Source organism: Delphinapterus leucas, chromosome 10 (assembly GCF_059928025.1).
Source record: "Delphinapterus leucas isolate spDelLeu-1000000601 "Yukka" chromosome 10, BTC_Dleu_Yukka2, whole genome shotgun sequence".
In the NCBI taxonomy this organism is placed as follows: Eukaryota; Metazoa; Chordata; class Mammalia; order Artiodactyla; family Monodontidae; genus Delphinapterus; species Delphinapterus leucas.
This window is the reverse complement of record NC_143138.1, coordinates 74,019,020-74,039,267: the sequence shown is the minus strand read 5'-3', so window position 1 is coordinate 74,039,267 and position 20,248 is coordinate 74,019,020. Positions and strand designations below refer to the sequence as shown.

The window sequence follows — 20,248 nt, the reverse complement described above, 5'->3', positions numbered from 1 at the left end:
GGAAGACAGGATTGTTAGCTCTTATTAAGAGGGAAAATACGACACAAAAGAAAATAAGAGATAGAATAGGTAGGGAGGAAACTTTAGAAATACTGTGTGAATCTTTTCTTTATATTTACCAAAGTTACTACAGAAAGTTCCCATTTAAAATATCTAGCCAAGCTACAAATAACACATTTTCTAGACATGGTTTATTTTAATAAAAAATACAGCTGAACATTTATCACAGATTACATGAAACTATACACAATGACATTCTCTCTGCATAGTAACCAACACTGATGTGTGTAACTTGAATTTTTAGATGGATTATGTATAATCCTTTAAAGTGCAATTTATTTAAGGGTTTAAGCAAATCATAGGATAAAGGATCTTTCTAATAAATGAGCAACATTAAAAAGATGATATATTTGGATAAATCTTTGGAAAATCAGAACTGATTTTGCCAGATGTACTTGTGTTGTAATAATAACCCACCCCCACAAACGCCAAACTTGACTTAATTGCTGAGGATTAAGAAGATCCTCTAATTGGCAAGAGCTTTTTCTGATGTCAACATTTTTTTGTCCGTTCGATACATACTAAAAGGAACTAAGAGTCTAGAGTAGTTCCTTTAGCAGCCCTGAGTTCTATAACCACAATGGAGTTCCTGTTTGGACTTAACAGACTGTTACGAACTTTCCCCGTTCTACTTGAAGGGAAAATGAAGAACTCAGTTGCTTCTCTGACTCTCAGCGACATAACTATGCTTTGGGCTACAGTGTTAATGTCTAGGATGAAATTAAGGTAGCAAAAATGGGAGTTATCTAAGAAATAACCAGAAGATGCTTTAGAATAGAGAAATGAACTCTGAGAGGAACATTTCTAGGAGCTGTCTGATGGTATAGGAGGGATTGTGACACGAAGGCCATCCACCGCTGTGACTGTATATTGTCATTGTTTTTTGTCCACTTCCTTCTGTTGGTGGAAATAATTGATTCCAATATGCTGCTGCCACCAAAAGATGACCATTAGAGGAAGAGCAAGACTCCTTTACAAGAGTAACAAAGGAGCAAACTACTTCTTAAGGCAGCAATGCCAGCCTGACTTTATTCTACTTGAAGACTATTTCCCTCTTGAAAAGCCTCTTACATGAGCATCTGCGAAGTCGTATGTGACTGTACTGGCTCAGCAATTATTCATCCAGATAGAGGGTACTTTAGGGGTTGGAGGTGGAAGGAAAAACAAAACAAATTTTCCCTCCAAGTGTAAACACAAAGCTTTAGCCGATCTTAGGAGCACTATGATCACAGGTTTCGGCTTTCCTCAAAGTTCCTTTTTGGAAATTCTGGATGGAGCTGAGTAAGGCCCCTCGGCTCACGCCATTCACAGCCTGGGGCGGAAGCTGTGTGGGCGCCTCTGTGCTCGCAGGAGGCAAGGGAGCTGCTGGTGGCGGAGGCGCAGGTGGAGGAGGTGGGGGTAACGCGGACATCCCTGTGGAGGAAAGGGCACAGTCAGTATCTCCACACACCCTGTATCCGTGCTACTGCTCAGTCCTGGGCAGAAAGGGCTTCGGTGAGACTGCAAATGTTTTCCCTCAAACGGGCCAACACACCTTGTACTGTGTGATTTTTTTTAAATACTTGAACAAGAAACGTAGAAGCATTAAAGGGGAATTAATTAAAAGTTGCCATTTCTCCCAAGTAATAGTCATGTGAGAAAAGACTGAACAATATCACAGATTACATGAAACTATACATAGCGACATTCTCAGCATAGATGAGGCTCTACTTCCACTTCCAAACTTTAATCATGGTCCCAAAAGAAAAGTTCCATTAACTACTTTTTCCAGGTTCCAGGCAGCTCCACCTATTCCTGAGCTAGCAATTAAAGATAGGCATCTGTATGCATAGAGCTGGGCTCCTGGAATATCAATTACTAGTAAGGGATGAACGGTTCTTTAGCTGCTGCAACACACACAATATTTGAAGAACGGAATATCAATTACTAGTAAGGGATGAACGGTTCTTTAGCTGCTCCAAGACACACAATATTTGAAGGACGTGATTTAACATAAAATGACAAATCACTTAGGATTCTCGGCAAGTAACCATTGTCTGCTGGGTTATGGGCTCCCCAGGGGCATCCGTCTTGAATAATCATTTCCTATTAGGTTGCATGAAAAAAACATAAAATGCTAATGTTAGCAATGCACAGCAAGGCGCAGAGGGCTTTCTCTCTCCAGCAATGGTATTCTCAGGGAGGAATCTTCCTCAAGCACCCATGTTTCCACTGTGGCCCAAACCAGGGACAGGATGGAAATGCCCTAACCCTACATCTTTGCTGAAGTGTCAGGGGAGACTGGAATGCCGAGCTGTACCCTGCTGGGCAAGGAGAAGGTAACTGGACAGGTATCTGAAACCTCCCTTAGCTTTCAGAAACACAAACATTGGGCGCTCGAATTTTATAGTTTTGAATCAATGAATGAATTGTCCTCTTGGGACAAAATAAACACTAGGTACAGAAAAAACCCTGCTGGGACTTCCCTGGCTGTCCAGTGGTTAAGACTCCGTGCTTCCAGTGCAGGGGGGCGTGGGTTTGATCCCTGGTCTGGGGAACTAAGATCCTGCATGCCGCAACTAAGAACCCATGTGCCATGTGGCATGGCCACAAAAAAAAAAAAAAAAAAAAGCCCTGCTTTAAAGAACTTGCCTGTGTCACAGTTGTCCCATTTCCTGTGACCCTTGCAGCTCCCCGTGACTCCACATCTCTTTCTAGTCTTACCCTCTACCCTACCCCAGTGCTACCACAGAAGACATTCTGCTAGATGGCTCCCCTACCACCTCCCTCAAACTGCTACTGAGCTGTGGTGATACTAGGTAAACATACCAACTGCTACTTGAGTTTATACGGATGAGTGGTCAGGATCATCCATAAAATACTTCAGTAAGTGCAACCTTTTTACCAACTGTGATAGGCAATGGTTAAAGCATTGTATTTCATAGAAAACCACTTACCTTCCTTTACATCTTTACCCAAACCTAAGGCAGCTGATATTAAAGAATCACACAGATGCACACACTCATGCTCTGCAATCTTGGAATTCTCAAATAATAATATAGCAATACAAATAAACATTAAATACAGACAAATGAACAAAGTGTAATTTTCACTGGTTCTGTACAATAACAACTAATGAATGAAGTTCTATTATGTTCTATGCCAAGGTGGATTATGGGGAAATGTTCCTGGCTTTACGTTACAGGGTTACAGAGATAAAAAGGACTTCAAACCTGAAATGACTGTTGAGATGAAAAGAGCAGGGAGAGTAAGTGTGTGACATAAGCATTCCTCTGAAGGGGGTTCTTGGAAAGTGACCCGTAAAATACCAGGAGGAGGGGAGATGGCCTCTGAAGCCTCTTGGAACTCAACTGCAGAGCCCGGAGGACTGAGTGGGCGCCAGTGCCCTCCCAGCTGCCCCCTCCCCTTCCCAGCACTCTCACCCAATGGCCAGAAAAGGGCAGCGGAATCTGGACTTGACATGTACGGCCCAACACGTACCCAAATGAGTGCCAGCATGTCTGCCTCCCAGCTTTGTGCTTTGACCCTGGCAGAAGAGTCAGTGAGGGTTATAGACAAGAAGACAGGCCTGCAGTAGCACTTTGTTCCACTAAAGGCATGGAATTGGCCATCCAGAGACTGCAAGTCTTCTAGCCCAGGATTCTCGGAGGCTAGAGATGGGCCTCAGGAACTGGACTTGGGTACAGGCTGCTATCTTGGCACAGAACTGAACTGCTTGGCCCTCGTGAGGAATCATCCCTTGACTTTGGCCTCATTACTAGGCACTCTAAATTAAAAGTGCAAATTCACTACCACAGAGTTTGGAAATTGGGGCGTGGTATTCCGTAAATGGATCTTCATCTTACAAGTAAAGGCTGAAACTGTCTGAATGAATCGCTTTGAATATGTAGGCAGCATAAATAAATACACTGTCCAAAGTGCCACAGGGTAGGCTGTGCCTATAATACGATGCTGAGGGCTGTGAGAAAGGAGACTATGTCCATCCAAGAGGAAAGAGCAGGTCACCTGTGGTCCCCTCACAGAGGGCCCAACCAGTCGTAAAGGGCACGATGTCCCACGAGGTCCACCTTTCCTCATTGGGCCTGCAACAACTAGGGCAGATCCTGATATGTATGATTAGGGCCAGGAGCAGCTCAGAACGCTCTGGAAGGGGAGAGGAGGTCCAGGTCTGAAGGTCAACACTGGAGGAGGCAAGAACATAGACGCAGGGACTCACAGTCTCTAATTACAGCCTCCATCGATTTTTTTTTTTTTTTAAGTTTTTCCTTTTTGCCTCTTCCGTGGTCCACAAAATTCCTTTAAAGGTTCACTGAAGCTTAAGCTACAACACATTGGTAACGATGTGGGAGGGGGGAATGTTAACAAGGGGCCAAATTCGGACTTGGCTCTTTGGCCTGGAGCAAACCTGGGAACAACTGCCTAATGCCTGGGCCCCCCACTCCCCAAATATGAGGGGGCGCCCCCCCAGAGGCCTCCTATCACCCTCATCCCCAGGCCGCAGACAAAACCAGATTCCGTGTCAGGCTGATTGCCAAATGAATTCACCCAGCTTTGAAAAACATTGGCCTGAAACACCCCAGGATGACGGATGCTCTGAAACAGCTTACCTCCAGTATCACCAGGTCAGCCCTGATCTCTCCAATCTTACCTTCTCTTAGACAAAAACCCCAAGAGCCAACTACTCCACCCTCCCCAGAACCTCAGGTGGGAGCCTGGAAATCCAGCGGAGGCCCTGGAACAGGCCACAGACTGTTGCAGCAAGAGCACAGGTTAGATCTGGGTAGGAATGTCTTGCCAGAAACATCGTCCCTAGCCCCGTCAAAAGGACGTTTGAGCGTCCCCTTGCCTTGGACCAACTCTGACAGTGGGCAGTCTACTCGTGTCTGTGGCCTGGGCTCCTTTGTGGTCTCCACACACATCAGGGGAGGACTCATGGCCTCGAGACCAACACCACACCTACCAGCTACCCTCGAGAGGGAGTGGAGGGCGGGGACCCCTGGAAGCAGGCAAGCCCCAGCTCTCTGGAACCGCCTTGGCCTCTTACCTCAGAAAGACGTGGAGGCTGTACTCATGTCCCAACTCAAGTATTGTTAAGGATGCTTAAAAAAGAACTGTTTTTCCCTATTGTCAGTTATACAAGCTGTAAGTTGCTTCCCTGTGACCAAGAATGCAACTGCCCAGCGCCTTTTCCCCTTTGTCAGAGGAACAAGGAACCGACACATTTGCAGCAACAGGACTGTGAGGTGCTGGTTTCCAAAATTAAAAGATACCAAAATGCCATGCAGTTGATTTACAGGTTTTAGAGCTCTATTTTAAAACTAAAATCAGAGTGAAAATGAAGATTTTGAAGGTCATGATGAAAATGAAATGAATGTAAATGAAGTCACTTGGGTGCTTTTTAAAGATGCTGTATTTCATTTAAATATTCAGATAAGGAAATCGTCTCGAATCTGCTTTCCCATTTGTTCATCACTTCAGTGAGCTAGACACACTGGGTCCCATTTCACATACAGAAACAGAGCATCTTTAAAGTTAGAAAAATCAGTATAGTTTACTTTACCGAAAATTCACGTTCAAAATGGTGCATGCTCTACTGAAAACAGCAAAGAGAGAGAGGGAGGGGGGGACACAAGTCATTATTCAGATTTTAGTGTCATTTAATCAAATAGTAAGAGACAGCAAAATATTAGTCTGAATCACACGCTGATTATTCTTACTGCCGAACTAGGATATACTTAAGTTAACCACAAGAAGCACTGGTTTGTAAACATGACTGTGACCCTTTTAGAACATGGCAAACACACTAACAGAGTAACTAATGAGTCACTTTCCTCTTCATTCTTTTTTTTTTCTTTCGTTCTCCTGAGATATTTTTAGTTATTTACAAGCACAGCACTCACTTAAGAAGACCCATCACGGTTTTACCTCCCCTGAAAAGCGGAATGGGTACTGGGAGCGTACCTAGTGTACTAAATAAGGACAGTTTATCAAGAGGGGAGAAAAATTAGAACTCATCACTTCCCCAAGCAAGTCTGTGGTCTAAAATAGAGATCTGTCTTTTTAAATTTGGGAAGAGCAAGAGCACAGGGACGTCTAAGGTGGGGCCCCTGGGCAGGAGCATGGGGCCTCTCCCCTGAAGGCAGCGGGCTCCAGAGGCTGAATAGGGCGGCGAGCAGCATTAGCTGACCTAAGGCTAGAAAACCATTCAAGAAAAAAAGGGTGGGAATTCCCTGGCGGTCCAGTGGTTAGGACTCAGCACTTTCACTGCCGGGCCAGTTTGGGGAACTAGGATCTCACAAGGCCCAAGGCGCAGCCCGAAAAAAAATGGCAAACATTTCTTCCTATCTTCTTTTTAACTGACTGGATTCCAGGTTAATTGTGAAAGATAACCCTTTCCCTGACGGTGAATCCCAGCGTTCCAAACCAATGTGCCCCACTGCCCAGAGGAGAATCCCTTCAGCGAGGCCCACGTGGGGCAGGGCAGGCTGACCACTGCCGATCTCGGGGGGCTCTGGGAGGATGCTGGGGACACTGCCTGCCCCACCCCCAGCAGCTGAGTACCCTGGAGAGGAGCTCACACACTTGGGCTTGGAAGCGGGGAGGAAGGCTGTGAGCCGGCAGGACAGCAGAACCAACACTGTTCGGAGAAGCACTACAGGGCAGACCTGTGTATCCTAGAAACTGCTTTGTGTTTGTGTAGTTTTGAGAAAACGAGGCAGTTCTTAGGGCCAGAGCCATCGATTTTGAGCCTAGAATGGGTTTCAGATTTTGACCTGGCTAGATAAATTCCGGAAGCTCCAACATTCTAAATGAATTCATCTCTTCTCGTGTCTTACTTATTCCTTTTCTTTGTAATTTTTTCTTTTTTTTACTGAAGTATAGTTAACATACAATATTATATACAATATTATATAATATTATATAAGTTACAGGTGTACAATATAGTGATTCACAATTTTTAAAGGTTATAATCCATTTATAGTTATTATAAAATATTGGCTATATTCCCTGTGTTGTACAATATGTCCTGGTAGCTTATTTTATGCATCATAGTTTGCGCCTTATTTATTCTTAACCCTCCTTCCTGTTATTCAAGTTCTCACTCACTCTGTGCCCACAAGGCCCTGTTTTCCCTCCTCCAGTCTCCAGATATGAAACTTCCCTCTCTCTCCAGTCATGCTCACAGACCGGGTTTCTACAGACTGCCAGCTCTCTCTTCAAAAGTATTGCTGAAAATGATAAACTTCAAGCAAGAAGGGCTAGAATTCTCTTGCAAGGCATTCATAGCTTATACTTGACAGTACTTTACTGCTTATAAAGCCCTGTTGTGTACATTATCTACCTCATAAAGACCAGATATTCTCTTAAAAGACAGCTTCAAAGTATGGAAATTACTTGTCCAAGGCCATCTGGAAAGTGGTGGAGCTACGACCCAAGCCCGGGGTTTCTAACTGTTCTTTTGGAGCTCTTTTCACGCCAGCCAAGCAGAGCGTTTAGCAGCACAGGCCCTGTAGTGCACCTGAGAAAGCGGGCGCTCAGGAGAAATCAAGTAGATGAGCAAAGACAGAACCAAGTTTAAATCTTGGCTCTAGTATCCCCCACTTGTGTGACCTTGGTCAAAGTCCTTTAACGCCACTAGTGCCTCAATTTATTTGTCTGTAAAATGGAGCTATAAGTATAATCCCTGCTCATTGGATAGGGAGGTATTCATGAGGATTAAATAAAACAGTAACTATAAATCACTTAGAACAGTGCCTAGCACAGAATAAGCACTCAAAAGATGTTAAACACAATTATTAATAACAACAGTAATAATCTGGGTCTTCTGCTTACTAAGTTTTCCCCAAATACTCTTCTGCAAATCTTCTGTTTAAACACACACAATGGCAAGGCAACAGGTTTGTCTCCTCCCAAAGGGAGGGTAGGAGCAAATATCTGTGTGTCAATTAGGACCATCTAAACCACTCAGCTCCATGAATACAGAGTGTAAACACTAGTTGGTGACACTGACCGTGACATAAGTCAAGATAAAGTATTTTAAAGTTCTTGAAAGAACGATCTTCTAGAGGTAGGAAACAGAAACCTTAGCAAAAAAAGAAAGTGCTAGGAATGTTCTCACTGAAAAAAAAAAAAGAGTTGTAGAGAATCCCACCCTACCTGATGGAATTGCCAGCAGACTTAAGGAAATATTTCTCCCATCAATTTGGTAAGGATTTCAAGAAGAGGCCCACAGCAGGGAAGTACAGTAAGAAACAGGAGAGGCCCCAGTCCTTACACAAATGCTGGAAAGGGCTCATGAGAGTAACACCCCTTCACTTAGAAACATCTGTCACTTCTGCCCCGTCCTGAAAGCAACTGAGCTGAAAACCACCCTCAGCTACCACGAATGTGCTTAAAATTGATGCTTTCAGGAAGAAAGGCAATGCTGTCAAACTGAACTTGCCTCAGTTGATCTATTGCTGAACAAACTGCCAAAGGGCGGGGTCCACAGTGGGTTTACAGGATGCTTGATTAGAACTGTGAGATAGTCTCCTCTGACTCCCACGCTTTTTGCCTTCTACAGAGGACATAACCCAAACCCAGACACGGAAAGTGACTCACTCAAGGTCTCTCAGTAACTAACAGTGTCCTGAGGGCTTACTGTGTATCAGGCGCTGTTCTAACTCCATGGGCATGGAACCCTCTGGATCCTCGTAATAAACCCACTAGGCAGGCACTGTTATTATCCTCCTTTACAAATGGGAAACTGATGCCGAAAGCTCAGCCTCTCCCTACACCACTGCCAAATCAAATCTCGGGGACAGAGTTTTGGGTGAAGTAGAAAAGGACAGCTTTATTACTTTGCCAGGCAAACGGGGACACAGCAGGCTCCTGCCTGGAGAAACTATGTGTCCCCACCCCAGAGGACCTGATGAAGGGTTTGATAACAACAGGTCCAAGGGTGGAGTCTCTGACAAGACCAGGGCGTGTGCCGGACTTGCACTTCCTTAATCTCAACTCAGGTGGTTTCCTGGCTGCTCCTCCCGTGATTAGCAACTCTTCCAATCTGCCCTTTGGAACTCAGGGAAGGTCATGGAACCTGGAGTCTTGCCTACAAGAAACAGGACAAAAGGGCCTCCGTGCGCGGGAGTCCCACAGGGCCTCACTTGGTTTCAAAACCTGAAGCCCAGGGAGGTCAAGTATCTCCTCCAAGGTCCCAGAACTAGCGAGTGGTGATCCTCAAGTTTAGGTTCCACAGCCCAAGGTGTAGTTTCCAAGGGCGCCCAGATCGAGTTGTGTTTGAGATGCTACCTTTAGCAGGAATTCCTTTTCTAAACTAGCCCTTGAAAATGAAGAATTTTCCTTCATTTCTTGAGAAAATTGCATTTTATCATAAAGCTGGAAGACACTATGCTTGACTTAGTTCCCAGATAAACCATAAATGTGGCCTAGAAGTAAAGACATAAATTGGAGTAAATGTGTTTCCAGCAATAAGACAGGCAGTGTGCAGAGAGGCGGCAACATAGACGAGCCCAATGAGAAGCCTGGCCTCCTGTCCTGGAAGGAAAAGGACCAGTCTAAGCAGGGGCTTCTGAGCCAGAAGTTGCCACCCGTAGGCTGACAGCCTTGCCCTCACCCAGCAGAGACCCTGAAGGCAGACCAAGTCCAAGCAAATCCACCCATAAGGATTTACTGAGCATCTCCCATGGGTACGGTAGCATGAGTCTATCACCTGTTTGTAGCTCCCTGATGCCTTGTACAGAACAGAAGCGCAAGATGTCACTTTGTTGGTGGACTAGTTTTTTCAGGTGGAGATTCTCTATTTAAGAAGGGGAACTACTGGGAGAAAAAAATTACCACGGGTGGACCCCAAGGAAAGCACTTGCTTGAATTCTATCTATCATTTTGGAGCTCCTGAAAGGTGCTGGCAATGTGAGGCCACCTCGGCTGGGGCCTTGTCTGTCTGCTCATCTCTGTGACCCAGTGCTTAGCACAGTGCTGGGCACACAGCAGCTCTCAATAAATGCACCTCCAGTAGATGAATAAATAAACTCACCATGGATGGCTCGCTTAGGGCCTGAAATGCTAGGTTGATAGGCAAATACTAGCTATTATTTTTATGAGACGTGTTACAATAAATAACCAGCAGAGGTCAGAGTACAGTCTCTGGGGCTGAATCAATAATTTCATCAATAAAACATTAAAGGACATAAAGGAAAAGAGGGAGCCAATAATTGCTGGGAACCTCCCATTACTGCCAGGCATCGTGCTTGTGGCCTCACATATGTTTCCCTCTGAATCTTTACAACTCCCCTTCAGGATAGGGAACTATCCACCCAATTGCTCCATCTCGCCTCAGATGAAGTTTTTTCCAACTTTGAGTCTAATTACAAAAGATTCCTCTTTTTCTTCTTGTTCTAAAAGTTACCTCATCTCATGCAAACCTGCTACTGTATGAGAATCCTCCCACTGAGAACTCAGGTCAATTAGAGGATTCATCAAAAATAATCCATATAGACTGAATTCTCCAAGGCGTTTAAAAATGAGCACTGGCAGGTAACTTCCCACGTCCAATGCACACAGCAAAGTGCTCTGAGCTACCGGATAGACACCTCATTTGTTAAAGGAGGCTTCGTAGATTCTCACTATTAATTCTCTCCAGTTTCCTTAATATGTCTAAGTGGTGTGAAATTAATATCCTATCTTCTAGAAAACGCCTCAGCATGATCTGGGCAGTGGCTCCCCCGAAATTTCTGATCAGCCTATACAGGTCACCTCTACAAAAGACAGAGAAGTCTATTTTCTATATTGATCAATATTTGGAAGCTTTCTTGTAAAATCTGCTGACAAAGTCAGACAGGAAATAGAATATTATCCCCCATCAGCCAGGTACTTTGCTATTAAAATAGGCCCTGGGCCCAGAACACTCGACAGCAAACTACCAGTAACCAGGCTCAGGCAGCAAAGAGAGACACCCACCAGACAGACGCGAGGCCGTCAAACCAGTCTCCTTACATTTGACTGTTGTTTGGGGGGGTTTTTTTGGAAGGTCAGTTAGAAGCATTTGAGAGCTGTCGGGTAATGCTCTTGGTAGCTCCTGGGCACCACTTTAAGCCTTAACGAATATGGTGTCATCAATTCATAAATCAACCCCAGCCCATGACTCTCCCTCCAGACAGCTGCAGCAGCTCTTCCAAGCACAGCCAGCCGACAAGCTCTGAGTGGCAGAACCGACTTCTCTGACATCCAGAACATCTGGTTCAGTTAAGAAGTGAAAGGAGATACTGGTGCCCCAGTGCGTTTTTATGAGGCTTGCAAAATGGTTAGGAGAGAGCTATTAGTTCAAAAAAGAAAGAAGAAAGATAGCATTATGAGGCCACTCCACAGAATTAGAGATAATTTTTATAAGTATTCCCTGAAATAAACTCTTTTTACATTTTTCAAACAAAACTCCCAGTATCTATCTGATTTAAGTCACAAACGCAAAACAAAGGTTAGCTAGCCACAGAAAAATATTCAGGTGATGAAATGCAGAGCAGAATAAAGCACAAATAGTTATCAGGAAATCAGAAGCTCGGTGGGTAGTTCACTCCCATACCCAGGCATTTCACCAGCTGTGCTCTGTGACAAAGCCGACACTGTGGCTGGTCTCCCTGAGGAGAGAGCCCTGGCAGGACCAGGCCCCTGGGCAGCAGCGCGATTGTTTTGTTCAGCTGAGCGCGTACCCAGACAGGCTGTGATCTGAGGAGGCTGCGTGAGGCTTTTCAGTAGAGAGAGCAAGCTGGAGGTGGGGGCAGTGAGCAGCCCTGAAGCCGACCATCCCGCTCCCCGTGAAATCCGACTTTAGAGACCTGGACCCTCGTCTCTCCCAAGTGACACTGCTAATCTGCACTCCCACTGGTTTCTCTGGAGGAGGCTGGTCCCCTCTGACCCCTGAAGTGTTTGGGCCAAGGTGAGAAGAGAAAGCCCCACCCTTCTCCCTGGCTGGTGCAGAAGGGGAGGAAGGCAGCTTTCTCTTCCTCCTCACTAACCTGCTGTGGAGGGTGGAGTCGGCGATGACGGGGATGTGAGAGGTGAGCTGGCCCCAGATCCTGCTAAGAGAAAACACAGAGAGACCCTCATGGGGACCAAAGGAAGACATCTGGGGCTTGGCCGGAGCCGGCACCCACCACTGTCTGAGAATCTGCACTTGGCTGAGTGTGTGAGCCTTGTGGGAAAAAGCGAGGTTGGGCAGAGAATTCAGGGACGGGACCCCTGACCACAGGCGTCCAACCCGCTTCCTTCCCCAGGCCTCGTTGCCTCCCACTGCTCCCCACAGCCTGCTTGGTTTGCAACCAACTTTGTGCAATCCAATGGCTTATGCAACTGGCTGCAGTTTCTCTTCCTGACCCAAGCCCTGCCCTTGGGTAATGAAAGACAAATGACAGTGCCACAGCAGTAGAGGTGACAGAGAAGGGCAGGACAATCTGGGGAGGCCTCTCCAAAAGAAGCGAGAGTTCCCCACCACATCCACCCAGGAATACTCTCTGGAGAAGTTCCATTTTACCAGCAGGCATATTCAATTGATTAGGATCAGCCTACTCAGTGTGTGGATTTCCCAGGCCTTTTCTTACCTGAAATTCAGTAAATACCGTGATTTACATCAAAATAATGTGCATATTCCCATACGTTGCATGCTTTTTCTGGACCTAGTAACCTTTTTATATTTCAGATATTGCCAAATTCCCAGTATCTCCTCCATTGCTCAGAAATCCCAAGAATACGTCCTCCTGGCTTGACATGGAAGTAGCCCAATGAGCAGATGGAAGCTCCCACATGAGCCCCCTCCCTCACATGGCAGTCCTATCAAGGGGTTACCAAACCTCCTGGAGGGCTGAGGCCATGCCCCTGAGAAGCCACTAGCTGTCCTGGGGCAGCCTCCCACCACCTCCCGCACACCCACAGGACGTGGGGGGCACAGCATGGACACTGAACACGAGGAGAAATGTCCTAATGAAGCCACACCTCCCTCCAGCTGAATACCCTTCCACCATCTGCAATATCCTCTCGCCTCCCTATAAAAGGGAGAGGCGTTTCACTGAAAAAGATGGTGAAATTCAACCCATCCTGATATCATACTGCTTGTAGTGCTAACACAGATTTTAAGGGGGAGAAGGCTTGAATTTGTGATTCCAGTGGGGTCTGGAGATGATCTATACATTTCCATCAACTGCTACTTTGCTTTCCTAAACTCCCTGAGGTGGTGTCTGGGAGTCCTTGGCGTCCCATCCAGCTGCATCTGGCAAAGAGCCTTTCAGGCAGGCAGGGCCTCAGGAAGGTGGAGTACACCAAGTCAGGCTTTCTCTGCTTTATAAAGAAGTAGATGGGGCTTCCCTGGTGGCGCAGTGGTTGAGAGTCCGCCTGCCGATGCAGGGGACGCAGGTTCGTGCACCGGTCCGGGAGGATCCCACATGCCACGGAGCGGCTGGGCCCGTGAGCCATGGCCGCTGGGCCTGCGCGTCCGGAGCCTGTGCTCCCCAACGGGAGAGGCCACAATGGTGAGAGGCCCGCAAACCACAAAAAAAAAAAAAGATGCTGGACAGAGTGCCTGCCAGGGTGACAGGCTAGTTGGAGACATGAGTCTCAGCCTAGTGATGACAATGACTGGCCTATGTCCATCCCATCAACCATGGAGAAAACAGACCTCCAACTCTGAAATTACCCGCCAGCCACAACAGCCTCCAGCCCCTTCTCTTCTCCTAGCCTCCATCCCCAAGGAGCCTGCCTTGGTCCTCACAGGGACCTTCAGGGCCTGGAGCCTCCCCTCCTTCTCTTCCCTCCTAGCTCTTCCCTCCAGGGCCCGTCTCTGGCTTGGCTCTCCAAGCAGTGGTGCGGGCACGATTCCCACCCTCCCTCTGGAGTCTATGATCTTCTTCCATCCCAACTCTTCCAATTTCAGCTCTAACCACACTGCCTGCATTCTCTGGCTATGGCTAGACCAGCCTTCAGGTCTTGCGAACCCCTCACTTCTTCTTCTCTTGCCCCTGGCAGATGTCTTCCTCACTGACTTCCCTGAGAAGACCTGAGAAGGCATGAGCTGTGAACACCCTCAATTTCCTCCCTTCCTTCCACTTTTAAACACCTCTAACTCTTCACCTACCCCTCCTGGCTCCTGACACCAGGAAGGGATGGATGGGTTTCCTCCAAGGCTGAGACTGACAGCTGGGCTCTTGATGCTAACCTTTTGACCCTCAGCCCCCTCACTCCCCCCCAACAATCACTCTCTCTTTTGCATCTTCAACTTCTCCATCTCTACTTGGTCCTTATCTTGCCTGGAAGTATATGCAGCTATCCCTCAACCTAAAAAAACCCTCCCCTTCCTTTGGCCCTCCAGGGCTAAACCAAAGCTGCCCCTGTTAGGATGAAACCTTCCCTTCTTTATGTGGAGCTCTACTTCACAGACCATAAGGCAGAAGAACTAGAAGGTCCCAAGGGATCACTTGATCTGATTTCCAAAGATGGGGACATTAAGGCCCAAAGCCAGCAGGGCTGGGCAAGGGGCATCCAGGAGTGACAGCAAGGATGGCTAACTCATGACACTGCACTCTGTGCCATCTTGGCCCTCCTGGAATGTGGCTTTTTGCGATCCCCACACACTATAGAGGCCTCTCCTTGATGCAGGAGGGCATATCCTTCTGCCACGTGGGCACCAAGCAGAGGGTGGGATTTAGGGCCATTTCAGTTCCTATAGGCTCTGCTGATAAACAGGAGGCCTTGCATTGTAAGTTGGGTGGGTTTTTCTTCCAGGGCTGATGCTGCCATCAGTGAGGAGGCTGGTTACCCAGTAAGCTCTGAGGTGCCTTCTAGCACTTGAGTCCTGTGAGCCTCCGAATGCTGTGGCAATCCTTCCCTGGGGACAGAGTTCTTTTGTTCTCTGCACTGGTCACCACACTGCCCAGGAGAACCCAAGAACCCTTGACTCCTGGTCCTAACCTTTGGGACCTGGACCCCACTACAACCTATAACCAGTTACCTGAATTATTGGCCTGGCCCCACTACAACCTATAACCAGTTACCTGAATTATTGGAGTTGCTGTATTTTGCTGAATGCTCTTCACTATTTTCAACAGCAGATCGTTTTGACTTCTTTAAAAATAAAAAATAGAGGGGGAAAAGCAAAGAATAAACATACCAGAATAAAAACATTTTCCAGGCATAGTTAGACTAGCTACACACAAAGTCATATTTGGCCTCATAACTGAACACAGTGAAGAAGCCACAAGCCAAAACTAAAGGGAGAAATAAAACCAAGAATGCTGAGTTCACTCTCTCAGGCCAGTCATTCCCCGCAATTACATTAAGGCCATAATCAGCCCAGCAAGCCAGGAAGCTCTATGGTCCATTTCTCTGCTGATATTATATGGCTTTTCTTTCAGAAGCTGCAAACCAGTCATCTGGAAATGGTTTTAGCTTTCATGGAGATAAAGCACAGAATCTGTCATTAACTAAATGGGCGCCATTAACCTAGAACTTTCTTCACATCTAGTCAGGAATTCGCAAGAAAGAATTCAGAGAGACACCGGACTTACCTTTCGAGCTAAGATCTTCCTCTTTTTTCTTTCTTCTTCGGATCCATGGTGAGACTGAGCTCTCGTCAGTCTTCGATGCTGGTGGATCTTTAAGAGACCACAATTCACCACAAATGTAAGCATATCCTACACTAATGAAAATCTCTTAACATGTTTTGCCAAATCAAATCACTTGGATGAAAAATCTTTCCTTGCTCAGCCTGTCTGCCTCCAAGCTTGGGTCTGCATGTCTGGGAGAAGAGTGTGCCAGCAGATGAAGACCTTTCTCTCTCCCCGAGTTCCTTCCTGCCTTTCTCTCTCTTACGGAAAATGAGTGTGGTCCCCAGCACCTTTAGAGCATGGAGCATGTGTGCCCCACCACCACCCAGTCTGTCCTGATCATAAAGGAGGACTGCTCTTTGTGGACATGTTTGTTTCCCCCACAGGCTGAGCTCCTTGAGGGTAGGACTGCGAAGTGCTCGGCTGTCTCACAGCATTGAATGTGGAGCCTGGTCCAGAGCAAGTATGCAAGAACTGTTTATGGAATGAACACTCAGTTACAAGTAAATCACTGTGATCACCACAGCAGAGGACGGGGACACTAAAAGATCAAAAGGCAATGAGGAACTATTAGCAATTTACCTGTTTCTGTTCTTCAATTAGCCTCTTTTCTATACATTCTTTGGCAATTCTCAATGCCTCTTTTAACTTTGTGGGGATCTGAAAGAAGAGAAAGTACATAATCTATTGAGTAAAATAGCTGGAGAGTCTCTCAAGTCCCAGTTTGAATAAAAAACAGTTGCTAGTCAAGGAAGAGGACACCTGGAATGAAATCAGTTACAAGCTGTCCACTTGACTCCTATCCTGGCCACTTCTGGTATCCCCAAACACACTCACCTCATTAGCATGTTTTAGCAATAAATATATAAAACTAACACATAAATAAGCATGATGTATGTTTCAAGTATTTCAAGTTATTCTCAAGGAACCCCAAATTACCAAAACAATCCTGAAAAAGAAGATGGAAACTGGAGGCCTCACGCTCCCTGATTTCAAAATGTGTTACAAAGCTACAGAAAACAGTGTGATACTGGCAATAAAGACAGACACACAGACCAATGGAACAAACAGAGAGCCCAGAAATTAACCCTCATGCCAAAAGCACACAGTGGGAAAAGGACAGTTTCTTCAATAAATGGTGCTGGTAGAACTGGATATCTACATGCAAAAGAATGAAGCTGCACCCCTACCTTACACTGTATGCAAAAATTAACTCAAAATTGGATTAAAGACCTAAACCTAAGACCTAAAAACATAAAACTCTTAGAAGAAAACATAGGGAGAAAGCTTTGAGGTAATGGATTTGGCAATAATTTCTTGGACAGGACACCAAAAGCACAGGCAACAAAAGCCAAAATAGACAAATGCGACTGCATCAAGCTTAAATCAAGCTTAAAACTTCTGAACATCAAAGGAAACAATCAACAGAGTGAAAAGGCAACCTACGGAATAGGAGAAAATAAATGGAAATCATACATCTGTTAAGGGGTTAATATCCAGAATATATAGAGAACTCCTACAACTCAAAAACAAAAACATAAGTAATCAATTAAAAAATGGACTTGTCACCAAAAATTGATTATGCCACAATAAACCTGAAAAAATAAATAAATAAAGAGAAGAAAATCAAAGGAAAAAATGGCAAAGGACCTAAACAGACACTTCTCCAATGAAGATACACAAATGGCCAACAAACATATGGAAAGATGATCAATAACTCCAATCATGAGAGAAATGCAAACCAAAACCACAATGAGATATAACCTCACATATTAGGATGGTAACTATCAAAAAAACAGAAAATAACAAATGTTGGTGAGGATGGAAAAAATTGTCCACTAATGGTGGGAATGTAAAATGGCACAGCAGCTATGGAAAATAGTATAGAAGTTCCTCAAAAAAATCTAAAAATAGAATTACCATATGATCCAGCAATCCTACTTCTGGGTATATATCCAAAAGAACTGAAAGCAGGATATCAAAGCATGCCCCATGTTCATTGAAGCATTATTCACAATAGCCAAGGGATGTAAGAAACCCACATGTCCATCGATAGATGAATGGATAAATAAAATGTGGTATATACACACATGGGAATATTATTCAGTCTTAAAAAGGAAAGAAATACTGTCACATGCTTATAACATGGATGAACCTTGAGGACATTACACTGGGTGAGATAAGCCTGTCACAAAAGGACAAATCCTGTATGATTCCACTTATATGAGATATCTAAAAGGTAAAATGTGTTTGCCAAAGGGCTGGGGGTGGAAAAATTGGGAGTTGTACTTAAGGTGGTTCTTGAGTTTCAGTTTGCAAGATGAAAAAGTTCCAGAGATCTGTTACACGACAATGTGAATACACTTCACACCACTGAGCTGTACACTTAAAAATGGCTAAGAGGATACATTTTACATGATGTTTTTATCATAACTAAAAACAAAAATATATATAAAGCTTATTGAAACACACACAAATTCAAGTAATTATAATATTCTATAACTTCAGAGGGATTTTCTCTGTGAAAGACTTATTTCCTCCCTCCCTCCCTCCCTTCCTTTCTTTCTTAAGACCTATTTTCTGAATTTCACAAGATTAAGTTTTTTCCTACTGGAAGATGCTATTAACAAAAGCTTAGTGTGGTTCTCAGCTTGTCATTTCTTAATTTATTAGTTTTTCAAACCATGAGGAGTTCAGGCCTAGAAAACAGACACCCAGACCACGTTCAACTTTTTGTCTCTACTATTCTTCTAAAAATTTAAGTTTAGGGAACTTCACTGGTGGTCCAGTGGTTAATCTGCCTTCCAGTACAGAGGATGCAGGTTCGATCCCTGGTCGGGGAACTACCACCCCACATGCTGCGGGGCAACTACTGAGCCCGCGTGCCTCAACTAGAGAGCCTGCGTGCCACAAACTACAGAGCCCGTGCGCTCTGGAACCTGTGTGCCACAACTAGAGAGAAGCCTGCACGCCACAACGAAGAGCCTGCACGCCACAACTAAGATCCGACGCAGGCAAAACCAAATAAATAAATAAAATGAATATTAAAAAAATTTTTAAGTTTAAAAAAGTTTTGAGTAGGTAATACACAGTGATATGGTTCAAAACTCAGAAGGCATAAAAAGGGTATATCCACAGTAAAAAACATCCCACCTAGTCCCCCACCATGGAGGCAACCAACATCACCAGTCTCTTGTGTATCTTTCCAGAAAGAAAACAGACATACACTGGTTTTTAAGATCACAGTGTCTTTGCTGCAGGCTCTCTGGCTTGGAGGAAGAGCAAGGGCTGATGATAACCCCTGGGCTGGACTACTAGGGTTGAGGAGAGCATATTTATTTACAAGGCTGAATGCATTTCCTGAAGAGTTTCAGTAACAAAGACATGAATTAAAAAATTTTTTTTTTTCCTACATCAGATCCAAAGAAGCTATTATTGTCAGAACTCCTCTAACTGGCAAAACAGGACAGAGGAAAGCTTCTCCCTTGCCTATAAATCTTCTGACCCCACCTTGTTTGGGGTTTTCTTTCGTTTTTTCTCCCCCCAAATGAATTTCTTCGTAAAGAGTTTTACAGGTTTTGGGGGAATAGAGAGAGGAGAAAGAGAAATACCCTTCATCTCACTACCCAAAACAATGCTAACAGTGAGCACCCAGCCCTGAACTAGGCGTTCTCAGGGATCATCTCAGTTGTCCAGTGACAACAGACAAGTTTTACTCACCAATTCTACACAACGAGTAAACGTAGACCCAAAGAATAGGTCCTTGCCCATATATCAGTGGCTCTCAAATGAGGGTGATTTTGCCCCCGGCCCCTCCCTAGGGGACAGTTGGCTGCATCTGGAAGCAGTTTTCACGGTCACACAGTTGTGGGGTGGAATGAGAGTACTGCTTGTATCTAGTGGGTACAGGCCAGGGGTGCCGCTCAACATCCCACAACGCACAGCAGAGCCCCGGCAACAAAGAACAGCTACCTGGTCCAAAGTGTCAAAGGTCAGGGCTGAGAAACCCTGCCTTAGATAAATGGCTGGTATCATGAAAGCAAAGCAAGGCATCAACCTGGTTTGGGGGAGTTCCAAAGCCCCTGCTCTTTTTTTTTTTTTTCCTTTTTTAAAATTGGGATATAGTTGTTTTACAATGTTGGGTTAGTTTCTATTGTACAGCGAAGTGGAGTTCCCTGTGCTATACAGCAGGTTCTCATTAGCTATCTATCTCATACATATTAGTGTATACATGTCAATCCCAATCTCCTAGCTCATGCCACCCCCGCTTCCCCCCTTGATGTCCATACGTTTGTTCCAAAGCCCCTGCTCTTTGCATAACACCACATAACACTGCCACTTCCCAGGATACTTCCTTCCAGTCCTTATTCTAGACAGAGGTATTTTTTTTTTACACACTGTATTTTATATCCTGTTTTTTTCCCTTAGCCCAAATAATAATCATTTTCCAGGCTACTACAATGTCTTTATAAATTTTACTTTTATTAGATAAAACATATTTAATCCAATACATGTACTTAAATTATTAAGCGATTCCCTCATTATAGGATATTTAGATTATTTGCAATTTTTCTTTATGTAAAATAAAGAAGGCTGCTGGC

General features: G+C 45.0%; 1 protein-coding gene across 10 annotated transcripts in view; it reads right to left on the bottom strand.

Annotated features, from left to right (window-relative positions):
- Positions 1-174: 174 nt before the first annotated feature.
- The window catches only part of PXK (PX domain containing serine/threonine kinase like), a 75,062-nt gene continuing 54,988 nt past the window's right edge, over positions 175-20,248 (bottom strand). For 2 of the 10 annotated variants that reach the window (XM_089918143.1, XM_022572723.3), the window contains 5 exons: positions 16,230-16,307; positions 15,609-15,695; positions 15,096-15,165; positions 12,072-12,134; positions 175-1,473 (listed from right to left, as the gene is read on the bottom strand). In XM_089918143.1, coding sequence (XP_089774269.1) covers positions 1,262-1,473; positions 12,072-12,134; positions 15,096-15,165; positions 15,609-15,695; positions 16,230-16,307 — 510 coding nt within the window. In that variant the 3' untranslated portion in view covers positions 175-1,261. Of the gene's footprint in view, positions 1,474-2,992; positions 3,030-5,620; positions 5,654-12,071; positions 12,135-15,095; positions 15,166-15,608; positions 15,696-16,229; positions 16,308-20,248 lie in introns of all 10 variants that reach the window. The other 8 variants (XM_022572732.3, XM_022572733.3, XM_022572727.3 and 5 more) reach the window with 8 other exon arrangements.